We start from the raw sequence: 23963 nt of genomic DNA on the forward strand, positions 1-23963 counted from the left end.
GCTTTGGCCAACAGAATCAAGACATTAAACAAAGATCAGCTTCTCTGAAGAAAAGCGTTTCTATATAACAAGGACATTACACAGCTTGAAGCAGGAAAAGAAATATTTACAAAATACAAGGTGGGTTTATTTTTCTTTTTTGTAGATTTTTTTCCTTTATAACGCTAAGGTGGTTATTCAGAATTTTCAACCTTATAAATAGAAAAGCACTTAATGCAGAGGGATATAGTAGCATTGGGTTTTTCCTTTTTAAAAAAAAACAAAAAAAACTAGAACAGAACCAAAAACTTTAGGTAATGTTGAAAATTGTGAAAAAACCCCAACCATTAAGCAGTTTAGCTACTATTTTGTTACGATTACAAAATGAGAAAAAAAGTTTTTTTTCTTTTTTTTTTTGGTGATGTGATTAATACAGAAGACAGGCGCAATGCTTAACAACAGGACAGGGACCAACAGCCACACCGCTAAGGTCAGGAAAACGTTACAATGGACCGGTGTGCAGAATCTGGGAGTTACCAGGAATGGGAAGTGAGGGCAGTGGCCTCTTTAAGTTAAAATAAATTCAGATCTGTTCAGCTTGGCAAGAGCCAGCCCAAGCTATTTCAGAAAGAAAACATGACTGAGAAGATTTATTTCCAATAACTTGTAAGCTGAAGTGGAGTTAAGTAAGAGGTAGTGGTGAAAAACAACATCCAATGTTCCTCTGGAAAAAACAAGTATTTTGGTACTCAGACATACGTTAAAATTTAAGATGCAATCTCAAGCAATGCATAGACTACTTTTTTTTTTAATAGAGGGTGGAAGAAAAGGAACAATGAGATTATACCACACTCACAATATGGCTTGTGGATCTGGGGTGGCAAATTGTTGAATCCTGTGACATCGCTCCCAGTACTTAAGGCTCAACACTACTGTATTGCAATCTATTAGCTGCAGATACATATCTACAGCTTTCAAACTAATGGACAGAATGCAAAATTAAAAAGAAACACAGAAGTGTTAGTAATTAACAGGGAAAGAGAAGAGAGTAACCCTAGATCACATCCAGCAAAGAAAATGCAATGAAAAAAAAAAAGGTTCCTCTTGAAATGAATGGTTGTCAGCCCATTACTAATCTGCCATTAAAAAACAAAACACAATACAATACGGGTAAAACTTATCCAAAACATATCCAGGCTGATCATGAAAAATGGCTTTTTCTTGCAAACTGAACTTCCTGTTTAGCATGGAGAAATGGTCTCGGAAGCAGCAGAGAACCCCAGAAGAGATCAAGGTCATTGGAGAAGAGCTTCTTGTTGCTCGCAATGGGAAGCCATCCCTTAAGGAACCAAGTGATCTTGAGAGTTTGCATTGCAAGTGCTTTCTGGTGCCAGTGGGGACCATAGGGGGAGGGGGGAAGGAAAGGTCTCATTCAGGAAACATCACTTTTCACCACTAATTTCACTTCACTAAAATCTTAGGGGTGGGGGAGGGCACTGTGATGGTGGCAGGTGAGGGGAACAGACACTAAACAGCAAAAGAAAAGGGGGGGAAAAATCCAAAACAAATGAGAAGTACCCTTTCACCAGAGAACTAATTCCAGGGTCAACCAGCCAGCTTCACTCTCCTGTCTGAGGAGTGTACACCTATGAGCGGGGAGGGAGAGGCAGGTTTGCTCTCCTCATCAGACCACACAGCACTGGATAAGGTGTGTGTGAGACGAAGAAACATGGAAAGAAAAGGGGGGTGGGGGGGGAGAAAGAAAACAGTTTCTAAACTCCTTAAATTCACTAAAAACTGTGAAAATTCCCGGCAGGATGTTTGAATATCAAACACAGATTTCAGAAACTTTAATGCCAAGAGTTAATTTGGTGGATTGTTTTTTTCTTTTTGCTCCGTTTTCCTGTCCGTCTCTTATCTGTGGGCCGGCCGCTGAACTGTGGCCGTGGCCCCCGAATTCCGGCTCTTGAGGCAAGCGAGGGAAGGCGAGGTGGGGGCAGCATCTGCTTCTCGGGAGGGCTTGCTGCCAGATGTGCGCCGCGTGCAACGTGACGACCGGTCCTGCGGTTCTGACTGGTCCTCACACTCTGTCTTCGGATTGTAGGACAGCGGGAAACTGCGCCGTTCCCAGGGCTGCACAGTCTGGGAAGAAAAGGCAGAGTGGTTGGTGGCACCTCATCGCCTTCGTGTCCCACTGCACCTCACCTGGGAGGCATCAGAGGCCCTTGGCATGAGAGACATGGACCAGCTATAGCAACACGTGAAGCTGCACTGTGGCCAAGGGTTAACACTTGGGGCTACGGGATGCAGGGCAGGGTCTGGGAACCAGAAATATCCTTTTGGGATGGGGCTGCATCTAAGGGCGATTTCCAGCCAGTATGCAGCCCGCGTTGGTTCCAGTATCCCCCAAATCGGGGTGGGTGGGAGCACAGAAGTAACCAAGCACCATTACACTTCCAACCTTCCTAGGTAAATAATACCAAGTCAAATTAACAGGCAATCCACCTACAAGGCTAACAGACCCATGGGTTTTCCCATTAAGTGCTGGAAGGGATATACCCACTCACCTGCTCATCAAGGCCAGAATCTGGCGTGGAACAGCGTGTGTCCTCCGTGGACAGATGCCGCATGGAGTCTCGGGACAAAGGGGTATGAGGGCCAGAGAACAGGTCAGGACTGATGGGGCTGCGTGGAGAGTGTGTATGGGAGAAATCAGAATGCAGATAGCAGTTTCCAACATCAGGTGAGGCTGGCTGTGGGGTAGATGGGTTCCCCAACTGTGGGGTTGTCCGTCCATCTGCAGACCTGTAAGACCTGTAATTAAAATAAATACTGTATAAGGATGGCATTTATTAAAGGTCACAACCTCCTCTCCAGTCTCCTACTACGTTCTCCCATCTTAATTTAGACAAGTCATAAGTGAAGCACAGAAGTAGTGAATGGCATGAAGAAAGCATACAGTTGTAGCATCCACTACCTGCCAGTGAAAAGCCCCCTATTCCCAAGAATCCTGGCATGGCCCTTGTCATTTCTTCCTCTCTTGGATACATCCCTGCCCATGACTGTCATCCTCTCTTCACACAAGGTCCCCAGAAAAGGCTTGCTGCTGCTTATTGTCTCAGAACCCCCCTCTTACTCCACTTTCTTTCAGACCCCTTCTGAACCTGCCTTTCTTGCACAAAGCTTTTGACGCAAACCCTTCTACTGTTTCATGATGAACTACAGTGGTGCTTTCAAGTTTGTGAACCCTTTTGAATTTTCAGTATTTCTGCATAAATATGACCTAAAACATAATCTGTTCTCCACAAAAGTCCTAAAACTAGATAAAGAGAATCCAATTAAATCTGTCAAAAACATTATTTGTTCATTTATTTATTGAGGAAAATGATTCAAAGCTACACATTTGAGTGTGGCAAAAGTATGTGAACTTTTGCTTTCAGTGACTGGTATGCCTTCTTTGGGCAGCAATAACTGCAACTGAACGTTTCCAGTAACTATTGATCAGTCCTGCAATTGACTTGGAGGAATTTCAGCCCATTCCCCCTTACAGAACAGCTTCGACTTAGGGATGTTGGTGGGCTTCCTTGCATGAACTGTCCACTTCAGGTCCTTCCAAACATTTCTATAAGATTACGGTCAGGAGTTTGACTTGGCCATTGCAAAACATAAAATTTCTTCTGCTTTAACCATGCATTGGTCGTACAACTTGTGTGTTTTGGGTTGTTGTCTTGCTGCATGATCCACTTTCTCCTGAGCTTCCGTTTACTCACAGATACCCTGACATTTTCCTGTGTAATTTGCTGCTCCAATTCAGAATTCATAGTTCCATCAACGATGGCAAGCTGTCCTGGTCCAGAGGCAGCAAAGCAGGCCCATACCAGGATACCACTACCAACATGTTTCAAAGATGGGATAAAGTTCTTATGCTAGAATGCAGGGTTTGCCTTTTGCCAAACATCAACACTTTTCATTCAAGCCAAAAAGTTCTATTTTGGTCTCGTCGGTCCACAGAATGTTCTTCCAATAGCCTTCTGGCTTGTCCACGTGGTCTTTCGCAAACTGCAGATGGGCAGCAATGTTCTTTTTGGAGAATAGTGGCTTTCTCCTTGCCACCCTGCCATGCACACCATTGTTGTTCGGTGTTCTCCTGATAGTGATCGCATGAACATTGACATACCCCAATGCAACACAAGCCAATTCCTTAGGTGGTACCCTGGGGTTGAGGCCTCCCGGATTATTACGCACCTTGCTCTTGGTTGGTTGACCACTCCTGGGGAGAGTAACAATTGTGTACAAATGGAGGCAATTCAACACCATCTACCTGACAGTGGAGTGGTGGAGTCCATACTCTTTGGAAGTAGTTTTGTAACCTTTTCCAGCCTGGTGACCATCAACAACTGTTTTTCAGACATCTCCTTTGTTTGAGCCATGACATACTTCCACATACCTGTGTTGTGAAGATCAGGCTTTGATAGTGAATTCCCAGAATTCTGTTCCTTAAATAGGGCAGGACCTCCCACACTCACACCTGATTACAATCCCATTTATTGAAACACCTGATTCTAATTTCCCCTTCAAACGAACTGATAATCCTAGAGGTTCACATACTTTTGCCACACACAAATATATAGCTTTGGAACATTTCCCTCAATAAATAAATGAACAAGTATAATGTTTTTGATTCATTGGTTTAATTGGGTTCTCTTTATCTAATTTTAGGACTCGTGTGGAGGAGAACAGATCACATTTTAGGTCATATTCATGCAAAAACATTGAAAATTCAAAAGGGTTCACGAACTGTTAAGCACCACTGTACATGAAATGAAAAGCAGCTGAGATATCCTTTCTCTAGCCCAACTTCCATTTCCTGTTTTTTCCTACTGTTGTTGTCCTTCACTGAAGTTCAGACTGTAAACTTCTTGGGAAAGGGGTCCATCCTATTATTCTTCATAGCAGATGTGATTCCCAAGTCATAGAAGACTGTAAAGCTTTTGAACTCGAAAGCAATGCCCCAGATGCCAGTGGCACTCATACAGATGCAGATCAACTTCATTTACTGAAGGACGTCTTGCTCACCAGCACAAGCAATTTAGTGCCAGGAGATGCTTCTCTACAACCTCCCATTATTCATGCTCAAATGAACTCTGGAACAGCTCAGAACTCAACAGGGATATGGTCGTTGTAGTGATGCCGCTGAAAAGTTAACGGCAGGTGCTTATCACCGAGGCATTGGGCTCCTAAGCACTCTGCTGCTGAAGCAGCAGCCACCCTTACCTGCTACCTCGCCGCTGTGGTGGCATACTTGTGCTCCACAGCCACCTGGCTCGCTCCATTTCCTCACACTTAGCATGGAGAGTGGCAAAGGCTGCATCGGACATATCCTCTATCTGGAAAAGCAATTAAAGAAGGTTATGACTGGAATAGTCACTGAAGCTTTGCTGACTTGTCCTACTGAAGTACTCCATAAAGAGGCCACACAGCTCTCCAAGAACAGCAGGTGTTTTTTTCCATCACAGGCCTGCCTTATTCACTCCCCAAACACGTGTAACTGAAGGACTCTGAGTTATCCAGTTACCCTCCTCTGTGTGTAACGAACTTGAAACACATCACCTACCTAGCCATGAAGCAAACTTTACTTTCTTTCCTGAAGGAATTAATGAAGTACAGGGCAAGAAAACTCTTGCCCAGCCGTATCTTCTGGTTCTGCCTTTTACACAGATGAGCTTGCAATCCTGTCTTTACCTAGCAAACATTACAGCCACAAAACATCCTTTAGGGCTGTGTAATCCTTTGGATTCAATCCCACAGGAGTGCTCTGCAGCATGCAGGGACAGCTGTCTGCAACCCCCTCCAAGCACCTCTGTGATCCCAGGAAAAGTCACTACTGCTTTAAAGAGCTGCAAAGAGGTGCTACTTTTGTGCACCCATATACTCTGAAGCATCTTTTTGGAATTTGCGAGTCTTTAAAGGAAGTGTTTCAATGTGTATCCCTGACGAATAACCATATCAAGTTTCTTCTTCAAGGCTACCCTTTTGAGTACCAAAAAGGTAACCAAATTGAGATGTTAGACTCCAACTATTTACCAGCAGAAGAGAATGATAAAATTCAATCTGGCTACAACTAAACAACTAAGAGAACTCAAGCTAAGTATAAAAGGTATTTTATACATTTCTGGCTCAAATATATTTCCATACAACTAGAGCAGCCTTCTCCAACCTGGTACCCTCCACCTATGTAGACTTTTAACTCCCACAAATCTCAGCAACAGCCAGTCTGGCTGAGAATCCTGGGACTCAAATATACAAATTGGAAGAGTGCATAGGCTGGGGAAATCTGTTCCCCTCCTCCCCTGCGTATTTGCCACTTTTTAAAAAAATATTGACAGTATTATTTTTCTGGCCTTAATTTGGAAATAAAACAGGCAGAGCACTATATGATTCCGGTGTGTTATTATCTACGAGGTACGTGGCTCACAAAAAGCAAAAATGAATGGTATTTGCCAGATACTGAAAGCCAGCCCTGTCTACATGTACTGTATGCTATTTGCATGCTTCAGTCATATCTTCATGAGGGTTAGAAATATGGTGGAAGCAGGTCCCCCCCCATCTCAAACTCTAAGAATTGAAATTTTCTTTCATCTCCTCCATAAATCATATTCTACAAAGAAGGAATTCAAAAGTCTGGGCATATACAATCACAACCAATGACTTCTATTTAGAAAAAAGCTAGTTATTTGTGAAAGTTTCTACACTAATACTTACATAGGTACAATCAGCACAATTTCCTGAGGAAGATTCAATTTCTTAAGATGTGGTTAAAACGGAGCATCTGATGGCACATTCACATGAACCATCAAAGAAAAATGGCAAAATCCAATGCATGGACAACTTTGTCATCATCATACAATGATCACACCATCAACACAATCACCTTTTTCCAGGGAAAAACTCATTGTTTTGAGAGTGGCTACTTCAGTTGGAGTCTGAATTCCAATTACCTGGTAAGTAATGTTGGAACTAAGGTTTCTTCAACAGAGGAGACCCATTTAAATTGTGTGATAGCACAAAAAGGCCAGCTGGATCAGCTTCTTCTTTCAAGACAGTCTGGTATCAGGGCACATAACAAGCTCTTGTGTGGAAGGGGAGAGCAAATGCTCTGGCTACTTTCACGCCATCTTGATCTAGAGCACCACTTTTCACAGAGTCAGAGGGAAGACCAGATCACAACATAGCTCTTAAGAATAATCTTCTACGTATGATTCCTATTTGCTGGAACAAGGAGGGTCTCTGCGCTCTAATCTAATGAGCAGGAATCTCCAATGGGCAATGCTCAAGCCTTACAGATACCAGGGATCCAAAAACTGGGTCTCTCAATCCTCCTCATTAGCCACTTAGATACAGCTCAGTAGCAGGCTGAAAAACACTTCCAGGGATCACTCATGCAGCAATTTCATAAGATTGCTCATTAACTGGAGTATAAAAATTGCCTGTGACAGAGGGTGGGGATGGGGCAAAGAAAAAGAAAACAGATCTCTTCACTGCTTAGCTCAGTAAGAAATCGTTGGTCCATGGTGAGCTCAACTTGTTTGGGTTTGCATAAAACAAAGCAAATGTCCCCTAATGTTACTGACCCATCAGCCCTGGAGAATATTAAAACGCTGCCGGGCTCTACCCAAAAAAACAAGATTTCCCCTTCCAAGTGTGAGACAGCCTCCCACTTTGAGATGGTTATTGAGTGCTATTTAAGTGTTGCCTAGGAACCTACTAATACCTATAAAATAAGATGTAGCAGAATATGAGGTTTTCATTTAAAAGCATGGTGAGATGTAAAGCTAATTAGGCAGCTTTTTTATTCTTCTTAATGCATTACAAGCAGCAGCTTGTTGCCTTCTCCTTTGAAGGTTACTCCTCTCTCTCAACTTTGGCCTTACCAGACAGACAGTTAACATAGCCAAACACAGCGTGATGCTAATGCCACAATCTTTTGCAACTTATAGTATGCCTGGCTGCATGCCTCAGTCCACATAATTCTCTTCTGGTAGCACTTCTCAAGAACATGGTCACACTTTCTCCAAGCTAAATATTATAAAATCCCATGGTCTCTCTTTGCCCTTCCCTCCCCATTTGTCAACCATTAATTGCTGGATGCAAGGAAATCTGGGCCTTGAATGCTGCCTCAGATATTGTGGATTCAAGATGATTTTTGGGGGATGCCCCTTCTGGGAAAACTGGTAGGAATCTTACTCAGACTTTTTCTGGCTACTGTATGGTAGCAAGCTGTACATCCTCAAATAGCTCACCAGATCCCACAAAAATGATTATCATTAACTCTAAATGAAGCAATCTTTCCAATGCATTACTTTTAATGGAAAATTTGTTTCTTGGTGCATTCTTGACATAGCTGAAAAAGCCCCTGCTCTGTGAGCTGCACTGGTTGCCAGTGAGCTTCCAGGTACAATTCAAGGCACTGGTTATTACCTATACAGGTAGTCCTCAAGTTATGACAGTAATTGGGACTGGGATTTCCGTCGCTATACAAAAAGGTCGTTAGGCGTGACCGCATTGCTTAGCCATGGCAACCCCAGCACTCCACAGTGCAGTTGCTAACTGAATCCCACCAGTCATTAGGCAAAGACCCACCCCGATCCAAGCCATTCCCAGCTTGGTCTCTCCCAGCCCCAAGCCTCGGTAAGGTAAGGGACTGCTTCCTCCTGAACTCCCCCCACCTACCTATCTCTGCCCTTTTGGCTGCCCTGCACAGCAACACTCCCCAGCGGTGGTGGCAGGGCTGAAGTAGAGGCCCAGGGCCTTCAGCAATCTCAGCCAGCTGTCACCACCCCCAGGCCTCAACTTCAGCCCCAGTGCCGCCGAGTGCTGCCTCAAGCCCCAGGGCCAGCCACCCCAGTGCCACAGCACAAAGCCCCCACTGCCCTGTGCTCTGCCGGCCCTGCCCCGCCCAGCTGACCTTAGCTGTCTTCCTCCTGCTGATAAGGTGCGCCCAGCCTGGCCCTATGCGAGGCAGCTGCTGGCCATGCCAGGCCTTTTTCCCAAGGCCATTCGCGCCATTCTCCAAATAGCGCACTCTGTTCTCGCGATGCTTCGGAAAGCCTTCGGAAAGCTTCTGAGGCCTTCCAATTGTGCTATTTGGAGAATGGTGTGAGCAGCTTCAGGAAGAAGGTCTGGTGCGGCCAGCAGCTGCCTTGCATAGGATCAGGCCAGGCGCATCTCATCAGTAGCGGAAGACAGCTGAAGGTGAACTAGGCACAGCAGGGTCTGTGGAGCGCAGGGTGGCAGCTTTGTGTTGTGGTGGCTGGCTGCGGCACTTGAGGCAGCACTCCTCGGCAGCAGCACTGGAGCTGAAGTAGAGGCCTGGGGTCAATTGCAGTTGGCTGAGCCCAAAAGGGCAGAGATGGGGGGGATAAGCAGGGGGAACTGAAGCACCCCTGCGGTTGTAAGTGTGGGCGAGCTGCCAAGTGCCTGGATTTTGATTATGTGACTGTGGGGGTGCTGCAACAGTCATAAGTCCAGGGACTAAGCATAAGTACCATTTGTTCAGTGCCACTGTAACTCTGAACGGTTGCTGAATGAATGGTTGTAACTTGAGGACTACCTGTAAAACCCTTGATGGCACAGGGCTGGGTTGTTTGAGGGACTGCCTATCTTTCATGATCTCTGCCTATCCGGTAAGATCGGGCAGAATCGGTATGCTATGGGTCCCATACAATGCTACCTAGAGGGACCCAGGAAACGACTTTTCTGTCATGGTACCTGCCTCTGGCATAGCATCCCCCCAGAAATCCATGTGGCTCCCATCCTAGCAGGGCTCTAGAAGTCTTTGAAAACATGGCTCTTCTCCCAGGCTCTGGAGTAGAGTGGCTGTTGACTCCTGTCAAATATTTGTGAAATATTTAGAATCTGTGACTGGACATGTATCTCATTTACTATTTTTTTTAAAATTCTTTATAGTGTAAGCCTCCCAGAGGGAGTTGAGTAGCCTTCAATCAATCAAGTAAATAATGAATCTTCACAAGACTAGTTAAGCCAGTCTCCCCCAGCCTGAGCTGGTACCCCCCAAAGATATCCAGGCACAATAATTAATATTGGCTGGGAATGGCAGTTCAACACAATTAATGGGTGCTAGGATGGGGAAGCCTATGTCCAGAAAGCCAGTTGGCTCTCCAATTTTACTTCTCCAGTTTCTTAACAGTAACAGCAGCCACAGTGAGAATAATTTTATTTTGTCCTCCAAAAATGCCCTGTGGGCAGATACTTCCACTTCTATCAGCCATTCAACACGCCCATGGGATGGCTCTGGACTGCTTCAAAAAGAACTTTTCCTTGGAAAAAGACAGCTAGTGTTGGTCACATGGTCACTTTAGGATGGAAAGAAAGTCACTAATGTGCCAGATTTTGCCATCTCCTTTGGCAAAATTATTTGCACCGAAGGAATGAGGATAAAACATCTGCATATACATTTAGAAGTCAACATGCATCAATATAATATACAGCATCTGCACAAAATCCCATGCATGGAAATTAAGCACAGGCAACAAAAGAAGCCATTACACTTACCTCTTCGCTGTCTTCATCTGGATTCACCTTCAGAGAATCAGCATCCACAACACGCCAGCTGCAACGATTGGTCAAAAAAGAGGAGTCAGCAGGGAAAATACCCCCATCATCACCTTGATACAACAGCAAAGGGAATTCTGCTACACTTGCCTTTGGCCTTTCCTCCATGGAGCTTATGGAGATATTTTCACTGAGGATCAAAGCAACTCAGGAAGGTAGCTGAAGCCGGAGCTTAAACCTTCCTAGGAAACGTCAGAGCCACAGAAAAGCCCGAGCCTTATGATGGCATTTCAGACTATCTGCCTCTTCCCACCCTCAGTGCCACAAAGGTTGGCCCTGATTTTCAAGCACACCTTTCTACCTCTTCAGTCTTTCCCTACTCCAGGTAAAGCAAGGAAGGGAAATGACTTGACTGTAACAAAAATCTTTGTTCCAGATCCCACAAATGTTCTTAGCAGCCTTGTCTCAACCTGCCCTCTTAATGTGCAGTGGCACAAGTTCAGGTGCAAAGCAAACACCAACTCATGCCTCCTGATGTGGTGGACTTCGGCTCTCCTGCTAGTTCTCAGGAAGGAGGGAGCGCATTCCAAGGAGATTAAGAGGACTCCCAGCGTTGGTGGGAAAGTAAAGAAGTTCAGGATGGCCCTGCCCTAGAGTTTCCCTGGTTATTTTCCCTCAGGTTAGTTAGGGCAGCTTTAGTCTGGCAAGGTTCTGTCAGTTTGCTTAGAGCAAATAAAGAACTGGAGTTTGGGTTACACTGACTTGTCATTGTTCTTGGGCTGGCCCTGACACCTACTCTCTGTATGTACTAGGCTGTAACTCCAATCACCCTTTGCAAAATCTTCTGTCAGATTTGCCATTTAAAAAAACCACTTCATTTGGAGAGTGTGTGGGCATTATTGAAGGAAAACGCCTGCTGATTGCCAATCCCTATATAACATACTCTACTGATTACAATAATAACAATAACCATATGTTGCTTCTCTAAGGATCAAGTGAAAGTCTTTCACTTCCAACAGCAAACTGGTGGAGTGGATGGTTGAAAAGGGATGAAATGGATCCAAGGGATATGGCTACAGATAGATAGCTATTCATCTCCACAGCATAACATTATGGCAGCCACTAAAAGGGATTGCTGTTGCCATGATAGTATGAAAAAACGATAGTGTCAGCACAAAGAAAAAGGGGAGGGAAATATTTCACATTCTCTTTCCATGACTATCCCACCCTGCCCTCCTTGCTCTAATTCAGCTGAATTTTTCCCTCTTTTAATTTTTGGCCAAGCAGTAGAGAACATTTAAACTGGAGATTGAAATGTTGCATCTTTTAAATTAAAAGCATGCTGAGCTCTGGCTCTTCCCAGAAAAGTACAGACCCATGCCTGTATCAGGCACAAGGAAAACCTGAAAACCTTTGGACATAACAAGGAAGTTCCATCAAGGCCACAGCGAAGACCCAGCCTTCCTCATTCCCATCTATAATTCTCTCTAAAAACTACAATAAATGAAAGATTTTAGATCAAGCACTAGGCTTAAGAAATTTCACTCCCAATGGAAATGTGGCCTCTGTGATAGGAAAACAAAATTTTGTTCAGAGGCCTGTGTAAAGAACATACTAGCTCCATTTCCCTTTCCTGGGAAGTCCCTGACCCTCCCAATTTTGACTGGAGCCCTATTCTGTAACTTACTTAGCAGAAGGCTTAATGATTTTAAGAGAGCTGCTTTGTTTCTAGACTACTGAGGGAGCAATGGTGGTCTTGTAGATAATATTTAACTAGTTTCCTTTATCAACTGGGCACACTAGCAGCTGAGAAATATAGATCAGCAACATCTTGGGGCCGAGAGGTTCTCCCACACATGGGTCCCTATCTATCAGAGGTTCTCTGTAGTCTGCAAACCATGGTGGTCTACAAGCTTCATTCAGATGGTCTGTGGAATGGTAAAAAGCAAGACTTTATTCTGTTAGTGCTGTGGAGCAAAAAAAAAAAAAAAAAGGTTTATCAAGTAGTCTCCCAGTAATTTTCAAGTGATCTACAGAGGAAAGATTTAAAAAAGAGAGAGAGATGACACCACTCAACTGGTTTAGAGGAACAGGAAGAACATGAAGGTTTAAGGTGCTAACTAAACCTGTGAACGTACCTTGGTGTAAGAATTTCTTTGTATTGAAGTTTTTCTACCCTGGTCGTTGCAGCAACAGACATTGGTATGACAATGTTGTTAATGTCAAAAGAGCTTTCCCCTCTCCTCCTCCTTGGCTGCTGCTGCAAAACAATGCAGAAAACGACAGTGAAAACCAGACAGTGACATGAAGAGGGAACAATTTCAAAACTAGCCCAAACAAAGGACAAATGTTCTGGCATTTTAATTTAGTGATTTAACAGGAAAGTGGCTGCTGCAAGAACTCAACATTTGGTACCATGGGACTTCTTGTCATCTTCTCACCCCTCCTGTTGGGAATATTAAGGACAGTGCAGAGAAGAGAGCATGAAGGGACCTATTTCTTTCTATATTGATTACATTCATCTCCCAGTTTTCCTGCAGAAAATTTAGGCCAGGGTCTTTGGATACCCTCATTCTCTGTCAAGATCTTAAGTCAAGGCATGTAAATATTTATGGATTAAATATCCCAGGGAATCAGCTACTAATGGAGAACCTGGAGCTCCTGATGCAAATTCCAAGTTGAGCAACCCTGTAAAACTAAAGCAAAGCTATTCTTTGTAGCCACAAAATTCACAGCTATGAAACAACCAAGGGCCAGAATATATAGTCAACATACACTGAATTATTTGTTTATGCAAAAAGGATAACAATCCTAGAATAATTTCTGAATACCGATTAGATGAAGTTGGTTTTTCCATTTAGTATGCTTGCAAGAAAAATCCTTGGGTATCTGAAGAAGCATGCAGCCTCAAGAAAAAGGAGTAAATTAAGCATCTCTAGGCTTCCACTGTAATCTTCTGAACAGACAATGCCTTATATACACAGCTTTACCCACTATATAGTACAACCAGTTTGTAAAACATACATTCAATAGAAAGCCTCTCTTTCAGACAGCCCATCGTCCTAAAATTCCAAGTGTGTACTATGTTCATGCTCTAACATTCACAGATACTCTGCATACCTAATCCCACCAGCATAACATTAAAAACAAGTGCTTGTGGCTTCTGATTTTTGCCTAAGATTCTACAGAGAACTTCAGGAACATCTTCCTTGACAATACCATCTGTGGCTCAGTGGGTGCCACATTGTGGCAGATTTGCCTTCTCCTTTCAGCTGTTTTATAGTGAACAGTGTTCTACACACATTCCTTAAGGAGATTCTCAGAATCTGCTCTGTTGATATAACAATTTATACCAAATTATTATATCCATTTAAGTCATTTATTTACTTCATTTTTATTGTGCCTTTCAACTAAATTTTATACTCAAGGTATCTTCCTTACTGTTCTTAATGCTTGGTGCAGAATATCAACAAGCTTAAAAGAAAGGGTTATGACTTACTAACAGGCTTTCAGGAAAAAAAAAATTAGCCTACATGGGGAAATTGGAAACCAACCTTATTACATTTCTAACTTTTACAATGGTACCCAACCTCGGAAACCTTAAGGTAGTGCAAATCAGACATGAAAATATACCATAAACAATACTACCAATAAACGTTTACAAAGAATGCTTATGATTTACCATTGTCTCAGTGTCCTCCTTTCCCCCCAATATGAATAAAGTGGGTAAAAACCAAGCACATGCATCTACTGCTGTTAAAACTGCACTTTAATCACAAGATGAGACAAGCAATTAGCCAGGAGCACTGCTACACAGAGACAAAGAGACTTAATAGCCTCACTTCAACTGCTAATGTTGGAAAATAGGATTGTTACACACACACAAATCTTGGCACTGATTGGCTAAGCAAAAGGCACTTGGCCTGCATCAAGGGACCTACTATTATTTAGGTACCTGAGAGGTCCAATGAAGCATGAACCAATAGGAGCCACTCAGGGCAGAGGTGCAAATTTCTTGACCCAATTCTTGCTTGCAAACTCATACAAGAGGTACTGATACAGAGACAAGTTAAAAGTGTGTGAGATTCCACAAGTATCATAATTCTGTGAACAAAAATTTGCCTCTGTTTGAATTAGTGACATTAAAGATATTCATGCGTGTCTTTAGATATTTATACCCTAGACCAGATTTTCCTGAATTGGTCCTTCTAGAAGTGTTGGGTCTGTAGCACAGATTGTCAGCGACATTGAACATTTTATCTGTATACTATTCGTCATTCTGGATGGGATTTCACTCTCAGTGAAAGAGCAGGACCACCATTTGGAAGGACTCCTTGATTCTCAACCATTTCTGGATTTTCAGATGGCATGTGTGGTAAGGAGTATGGTCATGCAATCACATCTAGTGCACAAGAGACTATCCCTGAGCTGGCTAGCTCTAGCAATAATTACCTACTCCTTGGTTATACTGCAATGTGTTCTATGTGGTTTTACTCTTGAGGGGAGTCTGGAAGCTTTTAACTGGTACAAAATGCAACAGCTAGGGCACTAACAATATCAGAAGCATATTATGCCTGTTTTGAAAGATGCATTGTCACTATCTTCCAGGCACAATTTAAAGTATTGGTTTTAATCTTTAAAGCCCTAAATGGCTTAGGACTTCACTATCTAAGGGACCACCTGCTTAAATCATGAGGTCAGTGGAAGATGCTTTTACTTTCTGAGATCTGCCTTCACTTTCTGAGGTCTACCTGCTAGATACATGAGAGATGTTCCCAAGCTTTGGAATATGTTCCCTCAGGAACCATGCTCAGCTCCCACTTTCTCTGCTTTCAGGAAAGTGATCAAAATCACCTTCTTAATTCAGTACTCTTCCAAATTTGTTACCTTAACAGTGGTTTTAACCACTCTCAGTATGATTTTTTTAAAAAAAAGATTAGTCACTTTGATTGCTCTATGTGCAGAAAAACCACAAAAATAAATAACCGAAATTTATTTATTTATAAATTTATTCACCGCCCAACTCCGCCTCATGGGGGATCCCACCATAACTAGCAAGCATACCACTGGTATGGCTGATGGGAGATATAGTCCAAAATCATCTGGAGAACCTGACCTGGTCTATAACTTCCAACATCCTCCAGCCATAGCACTCCAATATATTTGGAATGTGCCAGATATGTGCAAGTTTTTACTGAGTACCTAAAGCTTTCTTCTCTTTCTGCTCTCATCTGCCCAACAGATAATACATTCAACTGGATTAATTTATCTTCCTGTTAATTCTAATTGTAGGAGCCTGCCTTGTGAATGGAACTGACTGATGATGTGCCATCATGACCATATCAACTCTTTATATAGATTTTTCCATGATGAATGAAATGAATTAGCATTTGCAAATTCAAACAGTATATGAAAATCAACACAAATTTGGCCAAGAAGGTATGATTACTTCTTAGAATAACATCCAGCCTTTTCTACAGGAGTTCAAGGAAATATACATCATATCTCTTTCTCTAATTTATCCTTGTAACAACCACGCTATACAGGAGGTTAATCTGGCAGTTGTGACTGGTCCAAAATTACCCACAGCACTTTTACAGCTGAATGTGGATTTCAATCCCTGGTGTTAGTGCAGTACCCTAGCCACTACCCTGCACTGGCCAAACTGGTACTTCAGCTTGTCCTGATGAAGACTGTGTCTGACCAAGGAAGTCTCCAGGTAAGCACTAGAATGCTATCTTGAACTTCTCTTATTCTAGAGACGTCACTGAAATTCCACTTTTATCTGATATGCTACACAGGTTTATCTAGCTTGAAATGCTCACCTATATTAAAATTAAGCACTATTTCAAACAAATAAGCTTCTCTGGCAGAGGGAAAGAAGATGAATATGGGGCTAGTGAACCCAAACACAGTGACTACACAGAGCAGTATCAGTGTTCAAATGCCAAGAAAATAAACCACAAGAGGGCTTCCAAAAAGCAATGTTTTTCTAATTGCTTGACAAGTTTAGAAAACCAAATCCAACCAAATAAAGCTCACCTATCACTAGCAATTGTTGAAATATTTCAAACATGATTAACTGCCAACTACCTTGCTTTTCTAGAGTCTGGGAACACAATACAACTGGTTATGGCCCTGTCCCAATCTAATACTCCAAGCATCCTACAATACAGACTATTCCATACACAGGACAGGAAGTTGAGAAGTCTGTGCCTGGATTAGAATATGCATTTTTGGTCTGAGTCCAAAACATGCACATTCCAGGCAGAAGTGGGGAAATCAGCAATGGCAGCATGAGGCAGCAGCTAAAAGGACCTAGAAGATTGGGGAAGGGACAGAAAGGATGTGGGTTATGCAGAGGGGGAACAGGGGTGCAGCCAAGGAGAGGAAAGGGAAAGAGGACATAGGGAGGTTAGGGGAGGGCTGGGTGGACAGACAGGTATGCTAAGCTTGCAAGAAAGGCGGCATGCAGCTAAGGCAAAGGAAGCAGTGGGAAGACATGGAGAGGGGAGGGAGAGCAGGCTATGCGTAGGAGAGGGGCACACCAGCTTTGCCCTATTTCCTTTTAACATCCCTTCCAATTTGTCTGGGCCAAAACTCAGAGCCATCAAGAAGTTTCAGTTCAGCTGGACTCCAGCCCTGCCCAGAATGGTCCTACCCAAGGTGCAAGCCATTAAGGCCTCCTCCCAAGTATGGAACTGAAGATGCATTTCATTTCTTAACTGCCACCTCCCACTCCCACCCCTTCTGCTAGCATCCTCCACCAGGATCCAAGGCTTCCTTGTTCCCAAACCCAGAATATATTGCTCCCCAACTTCTGAAGCCTGCTTCTCTTCACTACAGGCCTTTCCCCCCTCTGCTGCAGACTGAGACAGTGTATCTAAATCCAATTGTTCAGAAGGCCGATGATCATAACAGCTAAAAAGCACCTTTTCCATTGTATCTGACACAATCCCTTACATCCTGTATCCTATAACTGAAACAAGAGCAGCAACAGAAGTCATTCCTCCTTGCCCTAATTTTCCTTCTAAGGCAAGGTTAGCTCTCAAGCACCTCGAGTCAGGAACTGACTTGGGTCACACAGCGCACTGCATCCTGAAGGCACTGAAGAGATCAAACTCTAACTCAGTAGCAACGGCCAGGTAACACCCCCACCCCCGCTGCAAGATACTTACAGCTGCACTGGAGCTGCCCAGGGAGCTTGTGGTGACAGGAGGGATGGAATTTTCAGAGGAGGTGGAGAGTTGTCGCATGAGGGGACTGTGGGCCGTGGAGGCCATAGTGCTTGACAAATAACTTGGGCCTCCAATCTCTGCATGATGCTTCAACACTGTGCAAGGAAGAAAGAGAAGGAATAAGGAAGAAAGAGAACAGTGAGTGAAAACAATGCCTGTATTACACCCACATGCATTACACCAGACGGTCCTCGAGCAATCTACACAGAAGAACCAGAGCACTTAAGTGAGAGAGAAACTTCCTCCAGCTGGACTGCATCTCTAGAGGAGGAAGTTGTTAAAGCACACAAGAGAGACTATGGCAGGTGACACCGCTGCCCCCGTTAATTCCCCAGAAGCAGCAAGCAACCATCTCCAAAGGGAGAGGGGGAGCAGAATGCAGAACCCAAGCTCTCCCCGGACAGACCTGGCTGGGGCCAGCCTACCTTCGCTTCTCTCGGAGGAGCTGTCCCGCAATCGCTTTCTCTCATGAACTGCCGTCAGGATAAGTGAGCGCTCTGGCGCTCTCTCGGCCTTGGGGGCAGCCCTCACATCGTTTAAGGGCTGCCTGTGTGCCTTGTCTGGCTCGATTCTGTGATGTGAGCAAGCTGAGGAGTGGAACAGAAAGAGAGCCATGAAAACGCCCTGCTTTCACCTCTCTTTCCAGCCTTTCAGGACCCAGCCTAGACAAGACCCCAGGAGCCACACAAGCATGACTGCCAGAACAACACGAAGAGCCACTGGCAGCAACTGCCCTCCAGTGACAACCCCATTAACTTAGCAGTTGCTGTAAAATCCATCCATCCATCTTCTCTGCAAGGCCTGCTATAGCGCAGAACTTTTGAGCTGCGCCCAGCCCTGCCATGGCTTCTAACAGGCTGGCTGCCATTCTGGCTCACGCATTTGGGACATTGTATCAGGTATCTTCTCTAGGAGAGCCAAGATGCAATTACAGATGGTGCTACTTGACCACAGCAGAACATTCTCACAAACCAGGAGGAGCAGGGTCGGTATCTTGCTTTATTTTAAGTAATAAACCTACCTTTACAGCTTATTGATTATATACAACACTTCTGATGCTCAAATCAGATCACCCACTCAAAAAGTAGGAACAGGCACACAAACAATGTTTTTTCTCTTGCTCATGAGGGACATGCAACCTATGTTTAATTATTTTCAGCTCCGGAACAACACATACCATAACCATGAAACGTTCGGAAGAGTGACTGCCCTGTTAAGTATACTCATCATGGTTCTCCCGTAACACTAGCCAAAAATAACCAGCTCCCTCATGCTCCAACTCAACTTCTAGATTCCTTGAAAAGGTTTCCTGGTCAAACAGTCTATGACATCGTATTTCAGAAACTTAATCTGCTCCTATCTTGTGAGAAAAGGGAAAGGAAGGGGAGGTTGGTTGAGTTCAATGGCAGAACCCATGCTTTGTATGCTCAGAGTCACAGGTCGATCTTTGGCATCTCCAGATAAAAAGTTTGTCAAACAGAAGGATTAAAGACGACTGTTTTTCAAGCCAGAATACACAAAGCTCTAGGCTAGATAGAGCAATGACCTGGCTCAGAATAAGGGACACTCTTATGCCTAATATTAAGCAATATTTTCATTCTTCCTCTCTATGCAACGTAATCCTTCAAAAAGAGTAACATGTTTAATTTCTTCAGTTCTTCATACTGCATTTTTCTTTTCAACAAATGTGAAGCTAAGTCCCTCTTATCATTGACTTGCCTAAGCACAACAAAAGCAGGACGAGAAACAAGAGCCCAAGTTGCATCTCAATAGCCAGTGGACCATTGGTTCTTGCCTAATTTTTTTTTGTTGCTTAACTATTATTTGCACACATGAATCTTTAAAAGTATAAATAAAAACTTGAAACTGTGCTCTTCAGTCTCTTCTCTGTAACTAACCCGTTTAACCATTTTTTCTTTTAAAGCTAAATTAAAGTTACTCAGTATAAAACAGGACATACTGCCAGAAATTGTACCTCCAAAGGAAGACGGTGGTGCTGGGTCTCCAGGCTGCCTATAATTCAGCCCAGCCTACATTCAGAGTTTGCCTACTGTTATTATGGGAGGCCCAAGTACTCAATGTATGCTCAGAGGCAGTCTCTTATTTATTATTTCCTTTTCCAGGACTCGGCACTAGCATCGATCACGTTTCAAAGTGATCCTGGCTCACTTTAAGCCATACGCATAGATGACTCTGCGGGACCAAATGGGTAACTCCTGCCAATTCAAGATTTAAATCACTGAAGGCACTTACTGGCTGCAGCTAAAAAGGTATTAACCAGCTTGTGACGGTCTTTGCGTGCTGAGTCAGGCAGACTGCTGGGAGGCACGGTGGGTCGGTGCTTCAATGTGAGCTTTTTGGGAGGTTTGATTTTCTCACAGGGCTTGTTCTGCAATTGGGATTTCAACATACTCTGAAGGTGCAAGCTCACTGGCACATCTGCAGAAAAAGGAACACACAGACGAAAACCACAGAGATCTAATTATCAGACATCATTCAGAATAAAGATAGCATACTCTGAATGCAGAACAAAGTTCTTCACCAAATCTATCTAAACACAAGTTTGGAGATTTATAGGTGACTACCATGGACCAAAAAGGTGGCCATTCAGAAACAAAAAATAAGCGATATTTAAGGAGTTCTCCATTTTCACACAGCAGTCAAAACACCAATATTTGCTGAACTGTAGCTACCGTACCCTGTGCCCACCAGATTTCTTGAGGCAACTGGAATTCTGAGCTAACACAGCCTTCAGCATCAACACATCTAGGAGGCTTTTTTTTTTGGACAGGACCAAAAGAAAAGCTGTAGGATTGTTATTGTATTATTGCATTAATTACCATGCTGTTATATATTTTATAAGATTTTTCTCTCAGATTCTTAGTTTACTTTTTGTTGTTTTTATTTGTTAACTGCTTTACGGGATTTCCTGTAGGGACTTTAAGGGATTTCCCTTAGGGAAAGGGTAGAAAATAATAGAGAAAAGAAAAATAGTCCCTCTCTTTGAGCATGCTCCGCCTCCAGTTAGGGCACAAGAGTTTTGTTTGTTAAGTACCAACAGCAGTGGCAGCCACCATCCTGCAGCCGAAATACAAACAGCTTTCCCTGGAAAAAATTCAAAAGTCCTAGATGTCTATCCCAGGTTGCATTTTACTTGGGTGGATTAAAATGACTTGTTAAAATCTAAAGTAAGATTTGTTTCTTAAAATAATGTAAATATTAAGCACCCCTTGAATTATAAGTAGGTAAAGGGTAAAGGTTTCCCTTGACGTAAAGTCCAGTCGAATCCGACTCTAGGGGGCGGTGCTCATCTCCATTTCTAAGCCTTGGAGCCGGCGTTGTCATAGACACTTCCGGGTCATGTGGCCAGCATGACTCGGAACGCCGTTACCTTCCCACTGAAGCGGTACCTATTGATCTACTCACATTTGCATGTTTTCGAACTGCTAGGTGAGCAGGAGCTGGGATTAACAACGGGAGCTCACCCCGCTGCGCAGTTTCGAACTGCCGACCTTCCGATCGACAACTCAGCGGTTTAACCCGCAGCGCCACCGCGTCCCTAGCGGTGAATTATAAGTAGGATATTACTAAATACTATGAATCACAGCATATTTGTCCTACAGTAAAATTTTGAAGATGAGTTAATGTCGCTACAGCAGCAGAGTTAAAGGAAGCTTTTCCACATAAATGAAGAATCAATTTGATCACTTCTCGGTTACAACATTTGATTTACCATCTAGCCAAAACAAGTGCTTCATTTTCACCCAATGAAAACACACAGTCCTAGTCTATCCAGTAGCAACCAGATCATACTTCTACCTACGTAGTCACTAGCAGTTCACTTTTTTGTTTGCTAGTTTTGTGTGTGTGTGTGTGAAATGGAGGAACTGTGATGAGAGAGAAAGAGAACCACAAACTTCACACATGACCAGGATAAATGGGGGTGGGGGTGGTATGGGCAGCCTGAAAGGCAAGCTACCAGAAAATATGTGCTGACTGTGTAGGCACCCTTCAACAGATGAAGGAAAGCATGAAAATGTATGAGGTGTGTACACAAACATACACACATGCTCTTATCTGGTTAAAAGCCAGATTTGTACCTTTGCTTAGAGCACATATACAACTTAAGGATACAAGGCCACATCCTATCCACACATGCCCCCCACCCACCCCAAAGCATTCTGTGCATTCCCTGGATGTTTTCAAAACTTTTAGCAAGCAGTAGTTTTCAATGTAAAGGGGAAAATTCCATAGTCTGTGCCTAGACAATAATCATGTTTAGTGCTTACTTAATGCAAACGTAAATGAAACAAAATCCAATTTAGTTTTTGCCCTGCCACTGCCTACATTTGGAGCACAGCTCCCAGCATAGTATTTCAAAGCCATGGACAGTCGCAGCATAGGAGTAGTTGTACCCAGCTGGTTTGGAAAATAAGTTACCTGCCCAGAATATTCCAAAACTGGGTAGTACGCAAGTAGTGTAAATAAAACTAAAGACAGGGCTTAAGGTAGGAAAGGCAGCTGGATACTGAAAGAGCAGCTGCTGAGAATGTGTGAATTCAGATTTTAATAAAAAGCCTGGGTAACAGGCTAAGGATGGGCTGAAAATTAAAACACGTCCAGCAGAAAAATCCAGATTAATCTGCCAATGAAGTCTCCTTCCTTTACTCTAGCCACATGCTAATGAAGTACAAATGATGGAAACCACTGAAAATACAGATAACCTAAGAAGGCTGCACTGTAGCAGTACAATAATGTTATCTGTGTGCACGCATATGGAAGAGAGAAGTGCACTGTTGAACAAACACAAGCCATTTTTCTCTCTGATCAGCCCATCCAACTGATAATTCAGTTTACTTTTCCTCTCTGTTGTACCACTAGCCAACATCTGACTGAGCCAAGACAGCATTGTGACCTGCCAAGACAGCCTTTTCCCCTGACCAAATGCTTCAGAGCAGTAGCTTTCTCTCAAGAGCCCCAGATGGCGCTATCTCAGCTGTTTTTAAAGTCCTGATTAACATCCTTTTCACCAAGGTTGTTATGACGTTATTACGTCATCTGGAAATTTCCAGTCACATATCAAATCATCCAGACGAGGGCAGAACACTCATTAACAACCTCACAGAGTGGAGAGAGAAGCAGGCTGAGGGCAGGGGAAAGAAGGGGGGAAGAGATGACCAATTGTTGTTTAAATTCTATCTACTAGCTCTCTAGCAGCGCATGTCATGCAGCCATCGGCTAACTAGGTCAGGAATGCCTAGCATTGGTGCCAAAGTAGCTCAATGTCGTAGGAGAGCCAAGGCAAATGCCTTTCCAGATCCTCTCTTACCCAAAATTGTTCAGCCTCTACAACCCCTGTGGCTGCCTGCCTGTCTCTATGGTCTCAGCAAGGAAAAACTGGCTTGGCTTCTGCTTCCAAAGGATCATTCTCAGGCCAGCATCCTATGCAGGACAGGATAAACGTAGATATCTTACTGCCGCCTAAATAAGGCTTCCAAGCTAGCCTGGAATGAGGAATTAACTTTTGTTCAACTCCTTTTGCTACTCACATCTGATAATGGGGTCATTCTTACCATCTGGGAATGAAAGTACAGGGTGGATGCAGGAATCCAACTGTGAGAGACGCTCCATCAAAGGGGCTTCATACTGGATTTCTGGAGGCATTGAGCTTCGAGTGCCACAGAGAGCACACAAGGGGTTCACGTCACAGCCACACCGACCCATGTTGTTACGATGAACCTAGACATAAGATGAGATAGGGAGAAGGGCTAGAATCCATCAGTCTAGAACAGCCTTTCTCAACCTTTGACCCTGGAGGAACCCTTAAAATATTTTTCTGGCCTTGGGAAACCCCTGCACATTCAGGCTCAAATATAGGCCAGAAGATACAAAATTATTTTGTTTCATGGGTAGGCCTGTATATATGCACTAATAGTGTTCTTAAACTAAAAATAAAGAATGGAACTTGCCTCTTTCATGTGAAGTTGCCCAAATTTGAAACCATTTTTTAAATAAATTGTGATCTCCCAGGGAACCCCTAGAGACCTCTTGCAGAACCCTAGGCTTCCACGGAATGTGGTTGAGAAACCCTGATCTAGAAGTAGGCATCAATTTGCACTTTGTTTCAAACTGAGAGCCTGGTCTCCAATCACTTGCCATTTTCATTCTGCAAAA

General features: G+C 43.5%; 1 protein-coding gene across 3 annotated transcripts in view; it reads right to left on the bottom strand.

Moving 5' to 3' along the window:
• Window positions 1-256: 256 nt before the first annotated feature.
• Window positions 257-23963, bottom strand: part of KANSL1 (KAT8 regulatory NSL complex subunit 1) — a 134723-nt gene continuing 111016 nt past the window's right edge. For 2 of the 3 annotated variants that reach the window (XM_063300620.1, XM_063300619.1), the window contains exons 7-15: window positions 23363-23528; window positions 20043-20228; window positions 18215-18376; window positions 17730-17884; window positions 12690-12811; window positions 10552-10609; window positions 5254-5366; window positions 2547-2793; window positions 257-2121 (exon numbers count right to left, since the gene is read on the bottom strand). In XM_063300620.1, the coding sequence (XP_063156690.1) occupies window positions 1894-2121; window positions 2547-2793; window positions 5254-5366; window positions 10552-10609; window positions 12690-12811; window positions 17730-17884; window positions 18215-18376; window positions 20043-20228; window positions 23363-23528 (1437 nt within the window). In that variant the 3' untranslated portion in view covers window positions 257-1893. The remainder of the gene's footprint in view (window positions 2122-2546; window positions 2794-5253; window positions 5367-10551; window positions 10610-12689; window positions 12812-17729; window positions 17885-18214; window positions 18377-20042; window positions 20229-23362; window positions 23529-23963) is intronic. The other variant, XM_063300621.1, reaches the window with a different exon arrangement.

Source organism: Candoia aspera, chromosome 4 (genome assembly GCF_035149785.1).
Source record: "Candoia aspera isolate rCanAsp1 chromosome 4, rCanAsp1.hap2, whole genome shotgun sequence".
Taxonomy (NCBI): Eukaryota; Metazoa; Chordata; class Lepidosauria; order Squamata; family Boidae; genus Candoia; species Candoia aspera.